The 8,743-nt window shown below is 36.3% G+C and overlaps 1 protein-coding gene across 1 annotated transcript; it reads right to left on the minus strand.

Moving 5' to 3' along the window:
* Nucleotides 1-262: 262 nt before the first annotated feature.
* LOC104881154 (cell wall protein IFF6-like) lies at nucleotides 263-7,281 on the minus strand. Its single transcript, XM_010660349.1, has 2 exons — nucleotides 7,083-7,281; nucleotides 263-513 (listed from the first exon to the last, which is right to left on the minus strand). The coding sequence occupies exons 1-2, from the start codon at nucleotides 7,279-7,281 to the stop codon at nucleotides 263-265; spliced, it is 450 nt and encodes a 149-aa protein (XP_010658651.1).
* Between the last annotated feature and the right edge of the window lie 1,462 nt (nucleotides 7,282-8,743).

Here is an 8,743-nt window from a genome sequence, read left to right on the forward strand (position 1 = left end):
TTATTAGATATTTTAGTTCATAATTCCTTAACTTCATTTATTTTAGTTAATTTAAGTTTCTATTTAGATTCAACATAACTTAATGATGATCACTAAAAACGATAACCCCATAGTAGAACATACTATGATTTTCAATATATATAACATGCTGATATGAGGCATGTGTACAGACCATAACTCCTATTGGCCTAAACTTAGTGCAGGCCACCCATATTACTTCATAGCTCATTAGTCATTACTTTCACTTAAATTGCAGGCCTTGTTACTGGTTTCCACCACCACTGCCACTGCCACTGCCACCGCCATTGCCACTGCCACTGCCACTGCCACTGCCACTGCCACCTTCATCTGGGCCGGTTTGCACTCTTGCCTTGCTGTTTTTCTCGGCCACTGCCCCTTTCACTCGCTCAAACATCTTGAACAGTACCTGACCTCTTGGTGGAGGAATTTTGGCAGACTTCCCCCCCTTGGATGAGTCAGTGGACTTGTTTTCCATTGCTTTGTTTTTTTGCCCTAGAGCAAAAGGGAAGTAAAAGGACAGAAAGATATCAAATTCACTGAAGAAGGAAGAAAAGAGACAGGCAGGTGTTGTGGAGAGACCAAGTGCATGGGGTCTATATATATACAACTCTGTTGGGGGAGCTAGCATATAAGTAAGTCACTTACAGAGTTTCATGCAGTGTTTCCATGAGGATTCTTCGATTTTAAATAGATTATTCAGTATTCATTCTTTGGTGGATTTGTGCCAAACCATCCCTTTACATGGAACTTGTTGAACTTTATGCTATATATTCCAGTCTGATCTATGTTCCCTCTCTTTCAGGAACTTTATTCTAACAGTGCACATTGCTCTTTGCTGCATTGGAAGTATTTTCAAGGTTACATTAAGGAAACCTAGCTTAATGATCACCAACTTGATGGAAAACAGGGAAAATGAAAGTGGAAGCTTCAAGAAAACTTATAAACAACCAAAAAAATATAATGTTGTAAACTGGGTGGGACTATTAATCCAAAATTTTCAGAAACTGTTCTCATTTAGAGAGCATTAGGTTTTTGTGATCATTTTTCAATGGCCCATGCACATACAAATTTTCGGTATATTTTTTGAAGACTTTTCTACAAGTTCCTGAGAACTAGCCACTGTAGAGCCCTTGCCACACTTAGTACAAATGCCAAGAGAGCCAATTATACTAATCAAATATATCTTAATTATATAGATATTGTCTCTTTTCAACCTTGCATTAGAACTTATGCTCCTGTCTTTTTTAAACATCCATGATCAGAGTTGGAGCCTTCATCATCTGCAAATGGCTACATTACTACAGTTTTGAAAAGATTCAGGTTCGGTCAAAAAATCAACCTAGTTTTACGCTTTTTCATAACAGAATAGTCAGTCATATATGGTATAAGAGGCAGACCTGACCTGTTTGATAGGTTCTTCATATCTTTGCTTTCTGCCTAACCTTTACAATATGTTAATTATCATCTTGATATTAATTTAAACAAGCTGCTTGTCCAACTATCTCCACTGTGTAACATTTTATATGTATGTATAAGGCCATATGCTTTATGTAATGGAATTCCAGATATTGAACAACTAAACAACATTGGCTGAAAAATTCCTATAGTTTTAGTGAGGACATTGTTTTCTTAAAGTACGTAGTATGGATTACTCTGATGAATTACAACAAATAGACCGACTGTGCAGTAGACATCCATTAATTATCACAAAGGCTTCTAATTACCTCAAATCCCAATCTCAGGTAAACAACAGGTAGAACAAACAGGGTACTTATTATTAGAGATCTAAATTTCAGTTTAAAAGATTTTCCACTTTCCATGATATATTTATCATATTAATCTGGTAATTTAGGGGCAATTTTTTTCATAATCTTTACTTCATCTTTATTGGGCATTTTTATTGGTGAGATTCTCAGATATTGACACCTAATCTTTACTTAATTTCCTTGTTTGAAGTGTAATCCTATGCTTTGTCAGCAGCCATATTTTGACTTCATTGTGTTACATCTCCGATTCTTTTAGAGGCAGGCTGGGGGTGGAAGTGTCATAGGGACTTGGACGAAGGTGTCATTTTCAGATTCCATTGGTGGAGGATTTAGGCTATGAAATAACTTCTTGTTCCTCGTTTTTCATCAGTTCTTTTAGGTGTGCCTTGTACACTGTATGGGTATTTTGTGGGTTTGCTAGTATTGTGCCCATGTACTTGGGTTGCACAAGTGCCTTTGTCGTTAGGTGCTTTTAATAGTTTTCTTCCTGGTTAGAAAAAACATAGTTTAAAATTGATCTTATGTTCGATTTCAGGTCAAAGAAAATTCTGCTGCTGTACTTTGGGATGATGATCTTTTCTGTTTTGTTCTTTGTTGTGTTTGGTCTGGGATTACGGCTAAATGTTTGGTATAAGGCAGCATCCAATTTTTTCATTCAGGCTTTGCCTTAGTCGTCAACTGTCAGTTAGAGTTGTTAAGTAGTTAGAAGGCTGTCTGTTGTTTGGAACTAATTCCTGTATATAAGAACAGAGCACTTATCAGTGGACTGTTGAGTTGTTCAATTTTTCAGTTTTATCTCTCCAGTTTTCTCTCAAACAGGTGCTCTGAATCTCTTCTTCTCTTCATATCTCTAACTTCTTTCTTCAACATGCTTGCTCAGGAAATTCTTCCGCCTGATATCTCTATTAACAGTTTCTAAAACCATTTTTTTTTTAATGTAAGCTTCTTAAAATTGAGTGTGTTGATGATAGGGGAAAATTTTGAGTTTTTGAGGGCATTGAACATGTTTTCAAGGTCAGGATTGTAAACCGACCAATGGAGTTGGATTCTTCAGTGTGTATGGTGGTGCAGTTCTGTATATTTTGCAGCTATGGGTTCTTTTGGGGTTGGATTGGAATCTCAGTGAGAATTTAAAAACCATGCAACCCCACTCACAAAGTGATGCCCGCTTGTCATCTCATCATATATGCCATGAAATTGTATGCTTCTTTTCCTTTCTTTTACTTCTGGGTGGTTATATATGTCATAGAGATGTGGTTTGCAGGATGACATGATGCCATGATGTAAGACACTGAAGTCAAAGAAGATGCTGAGAAGTGGGTCTGTTCATATCCTTTCTCACTGTTATCAACCTGTCTGTTCAGGCGAGTCTTTCACTTTTTCACTTGCAGGGAATGTATTCCAAAACAAAAATTTAATTCAATGCGCGCCACAAAACCAACTAAAGCTCGGTTCCTTAAGTCAAAGCCTATTAATCTACTGGTATGAGGAATATGTGGAGGATGTGGGTCACCAGCATTCAGGGTTCTTACGTGTAAGTTGCTTGCCTAGTTTGAAATTTATAGACACATAACTGTTACTGTCGCATAGAAGAAATGTAACTTTCCCTAACCAAAACCTCCCTAGAGAATTCTTCTTGTTGCTTGTTCTTAAATTCATATATGATACTTCTGCCTTGTGAACTAAACCCATGCCGCACCGTTTTTGGAAGACAATAGGCGGATCGCAGCACCAAAATTTAAAACTGAATTGAGCCTGCCTGTTGAGGTTCAGAGCTCAAATTTTATAAGAGAAGCTATGATGAGGTGGGTATCGAGGAATTTTATTCCTACACTACAGATTAATTAATTCCTCTTCCATGAATAGGAAATATTTTCAAGGATACCAAAAGGAGACCAAGCACAATGATCATGAATTTGACAGAAAACATGGCAATCAAAGTCGGGAGTGAAGTATAAATTTGGAGGAAAAATTTAACATATGTATATAATTTCACAAAAGAAATTAGTTGCAGAGACTATAGCTAGCAGTTTCACTACAATTTCTTGAAGATTTTACAAGTTCGGAAAACTGACAGTTGGCTTTCTGAAACATTTGAAATCCAATTGATGCCCGGATTATCTGCAATTGGCTACATAACTAGAGTCTAATCTTCACAGCAAGCCTCCATGCATTAGTTAATATGGAATCCATGACGTGTATTTTTCTTTATTAAAAGCAATGAAATCAAGACATTTTCCCTTTTAATAACTTGGAAGCTTTAAGTAAAAGCATCTAATGAGTTAATAAATCCTCACTTTCAGTGACTTTTCAACGGCTATGACTTTCACCTCTCCTTTCGTTTCTGTATATTTATATATATCATGAATAGATGGAGGGCGTGGATTACCAGCATACAGGCTTCATAGATGTATGTTGCCCACACAATTTGAAATTCGAGCCATTTTCTAAGAAATGAGGGGTTGATAGAACTCATGCATTCCTTAGAGTTCTGTTTGTTTTTAGAAAATCTAATAGAAGAAAAGTAATTTTTCATGAAAAGGCTCCTATAAGAATCATTCTCATAGCAGGTTTTCCTTGAACTTGTTAGCTATACTATGAACTCCTGCCGTGCTATTCGCAGAAGATGGATGAGTGGATCTTTGCGGTGCAAATTTGAATCTAATTTTGTTTTAATGAAATAGTCTAATTTGACATGAGATTGTTTGAATTTGGAGGCTTACTTAGTGCTCAAATTTTATAAGTAGAACTTACTATAATTTTCAATATAACATGCTGGTATCAGGCATGTGTACAGACAGTAAATCGTATTGGCCTAAACTTAATGCAGGACTCAACTCTTACTTCATAGCTCTTTAGTTTCGTCTAAAATGCAGGCATAGTTAGTGGGTTCCCCCACCACTGCCACTGCCACCTTCATCTGGGCTGGTTTGCACTCTTGCCTTGTTGTTTTTGGCGGCCACTGCCCCTGCCACTCGCTGAAATATCTTCACTTTTACCTGACCTCTCTGTGGAGGAATTTTAGCAGACTTCCCCCCCGTGGATGGATTGGTGGACTTGTTTTCCATTGCTTTGATCTTTTAACCTTGAGCAGAAGGGAAGTAAAAGGACAAAAGGATATCAAACTCACTGAAGAAAGATGGAAGAAAAGAGACAGGCAGGTGTTGTGGAGAGACCAAGTGCATGGTGTCTATATATATACAACTCTGTTGGGGGAGATAGCATATGAGTGAATGAGTCACTTACAGAGTTCCATGCAGTGTGTCCATGAAGATTCTTAGATTCTAAATAGATTATGGAGTATTCATTCTTTGGTGGATTTGGGCCAAACCATCCCAATATTAGATGGAACTTGTTGAACTTTATACCATATCTTCCAGTCTTCTATGCCCTCCGTCTTTCAGGAACTTTATTCTGACAGTACACATTACTCTTTTTCTGAATAGGAAGTATTTTCCAGGTTACATTAAGGAAACGAAGCTTAATGGTCACCAAATTGATGGAAAACAAGACAAATAAAAGTGGGAGCATTAAGAAAACTTATGAACAAACAAAGCATGTTATGTTAACTGAGTGGAGACTATTAATCCGAAAATTTCAGAAACCTTTCTCATTTAGGGAGCAATAGGTTTTTGTGATCATTTTCCAATGACTCGTGCACATACTAATTTTTGGCGTATTTTTTGAAAGCTTGTCTGCAAATTGTGGAAGACTAGCCACTTATCAAAATTGCCAACAGAGCCCCGTGCACAGTCTCTTTCGAACCTTTCATTAGAACTTATGCTCTCCTATCTTTCTGAAACATTTGATAACCTTTCATTTGAACTTATGCTCCCGTGCACACAGTTGGTGCCTTCATTATCTGCAAATGGCTTCATGACTACAATTTTGAAAAGATTCAGGTTCGGTCAAAATCAACGTAGTTTTAGCTTTTCATATATTGTATAGGAGGCAGAGCTGTTTGTAGGTTCTTTGTGTCTTTGCTTTCTGCCTAATCTCGACGAGGAGGACCCATGCATTTTTCTCTTGTTTTTGTTTGTTTTCTTTTCCTTGATCTTTTGGGTAGTTATACCACGGATATGTAGCTTGAAGGATAACCCGATGACATAATGTAACGATGTAAGGGAATGAATCACAAGAAATTAAGATTTTGAGAAATGGGATAGGTTTGGGGAGTTTTTTTTTTCAAAACCTGAAGATGACTATAGGTATTTTCATATCCTATCCCATCCTATCTCTTGATTATATGTATGATTAAATAAAAATATTTTTTTTTTATTTTTTAGCATATTAAGATAAAAATAAAAACTTATTTCTCATAATAATAAATTATAAAATTTATATTATTTATTGAAGTGTATTTACTTTTTTTAAAAAATAAAAAAACAAAACGAGATAAGACAAGTATAGAATTAACCTCTAATAAATGGATGATTATTGGGGTCTTTTGATGCTTGTGGAAAACCTGGTCATTAGCCTAACTTGATCCATTGTGGTTGCAATTTGAGGAGGATATACAAGATGAATGATGGGTTTACATGTTAGAAACAAAAAATAGAATGTTTCATGTCTGTCTTTAAGCTTAATTTTTAATTTTCCCGGTGATGATTATATTCTTTATGTAGTCCTTCTCGGTTAAGGGATGGTCATTGCATTACTTGGTTTGGTGATGATTGATCGTTGACCAATGAGTTTAGATTGATCATTCACAAGACTGAGAAAAAAATCTCACAAATGAATTAGTGCTTAATTGTCAAAACAAAGAAAACAAAGATTTAAGGGTAATCTTAATTAGAAGACTAATTTAAGAATCTGGTTTATTATTGGATCGACTCTTTTGATCATTGAAGTGAGGAAAATTCTCTGCTTTCTTTTACTAAACTTGAAATCTGATTTGTTGACTATCTTTGGAAGCTTTTCTTTCATAAAAAACGCTCCTAAAAGAATCCATCTCATAGGTTTTCCTTCAATCTGTGTGCTATACCATGATGAAACTCCTGCCATATCTATTCTCAGTACAAGATGGATGAGTGGGTCTTTGCTGTGCCAACTTTGAATCTAATATGTTCTAACAAAAATATCTATTTGGAAATGAGATTGCTTGAATTTTGGAGGCATACTTAAAGCTCAAATTTTATTAGTAGAACATACTATGATTTTCAACATAACATGCTGATATTAGGCATGTGTATAGACAATAACCGTATTGGCCTAAACTTAATTTAGGCCACACCCCTTACTTCATAGCTCATTAGTTTCATCTAAAATGCAGGCGATGTTAGTGGGTTACACCACCACTGCCACTGTCGCCGCCATGGCCACCTCCATTGCCACTACCTCCTTCCTCGGGGCTGGTTTGAACTCTTGCCATCCAGTTTTTGGCGGCCACTACCCCTACCACTCTCTCAAATATCTTGACCTTTATCTGACCTCTCTTTGGGGGAATTCTAACAGATTTTCCCTCCTTCAATGGCTTGGCGGACCTGTTATCCATTGCTTTGATTTTTTTACCTTGAGCAAAATGGGAAGTAAAAGGATAAAAAGATATCAAGTTCACGAAGAAGAAGAAGAAAAGGGACAAGCAGGTGTTGTGAAGAGACCAACTGCATGAGGTCTATATATATACAACATTGCTGGGGGAACTAGCATATAACTGAATGAGTCACTTACAGAGTTTCATGCAGTGTGTCCATGAAGATTCTTAGATTCTAAATAGATCATTGAGTACTCGTTCTTTGGTGGATTTGCGCCAAACCATCACACTAGATGGAACTTTTTGAACTTTGTACTATATCTTTCAGTTTCTTCTATGCTCCCTCTCTTTCCCGAACTCATTCTAACAGTACACATTACTCTTTCCTGAATAGGAAGCAATTTCAAGGTTACATTAAGGAAAACAAGCTCAATGATCACTAAATTAATGGAAACCAAGGCAAATAAAAGTGGGAGCATTAAGAGAACTTATGAACAACCCAAACTTGTAATGTGTTAACTGGCTGGGGCCTATTAATCCAAAATTTTCAGACACCATATATTCTCATTTAGGGAGCATTGGGTTCTTATGATCATTTTTCAGTGACTCGTGCACATACAAATTTTCAGTATAATTTTTGAAGACTTTTCTGCAAGTTCTGGAAAACTACCCATTGTAAAGCCCTCGCTACACTAAGTACAAGCCATCATACCTTAATTATATGTATGTATATTCTCTTTTGAACCTTTTATTAGAACTTATGCTCCTGTCTTGTTGAAACATTTGATATCAGATTTGGTGCCTTCGTTATCTGCAAATGGCTGGCTACATGACTGCAGTTTTGAAAAGATTCATGTTCGGTCAAAAGACATTGTTTTGCGCTTTCTCGTAACAGAATACTTGGTTCTATATGGTATATGAGGCCGACCTGTTTGATAGATTCTTTGTATCTTTACTTTCTGCCTAATCTCGACAGGAGGACCCATGCACTTTTCTCTGGTTTTTATTTCTTTTCTCTTCCTTGACCTTTTGAGTGGTTATATCATGGATATATGGTATTAGGAGAGAATCAATCTCATCCACAACTCAAGCATCATAGTCAACAGTCAATGTATCTTTACTTCGTATAGCTTATATGTATTTTGAAAAGTGTTGTATATATTTAAAGGGTTGTAATGTATGCTATAGAATAATATACTTTGACCATTCTTCTTTCCTATATAGCTTGAAGCTAGGATGACCGGATTACATAATGCTGATGTAAGACAATGAATTACAAGAAATGAAGATTTTGAGAAGTGGGATAACTAAAATGATCAAGACACAAATTGAAGTGCCTCTTTCACGTTGGAGTGTTATAGTCCAATAATGGGATTTATTTAAGTCAACGAAAATATGTTCTAGAATTACTCGAGGAGTTTGGTCTTCTAGGGCACATCCTTTAAAAACACGATCCCATGAAGCAAAATTTGAAATTGAGTAA

The sequence above is a fragment of the Vitis vinifera genome, chromosome 13 (assembly GCF_030704535.1).
Source record: "Vitis vinifera cultivar Pinot Noir 40024 chromosome 13, ASM3070453v1".
NCBI classification, from domain to species: domain Eukaryota; kingdom Viridiplantae; phylum Streptophyta; class Magnoliopsida; order Vitales; family Vitaceae; genus Vitis; species Vitis vinifera.

What these genes read in the sequence shown, in the direction of transcription:
- LOC104881154 (XM_010660349.1), bottom strand. Translation starts at nt 7,281, where the DNA reads ATGGATAACAGGTCCGCCAAGCCATTGAAGGAGGGAAAATCTGTTAGA. An exon ending in TGGCGGCGACAGTGGCAGTG is followed by an intron (nt 514 to 7,082) that starts GTGGTGTAACCC and finishes CTTTTGCTCTAG; the next exon opens with GGCAAAAAAACAAAGCAATG.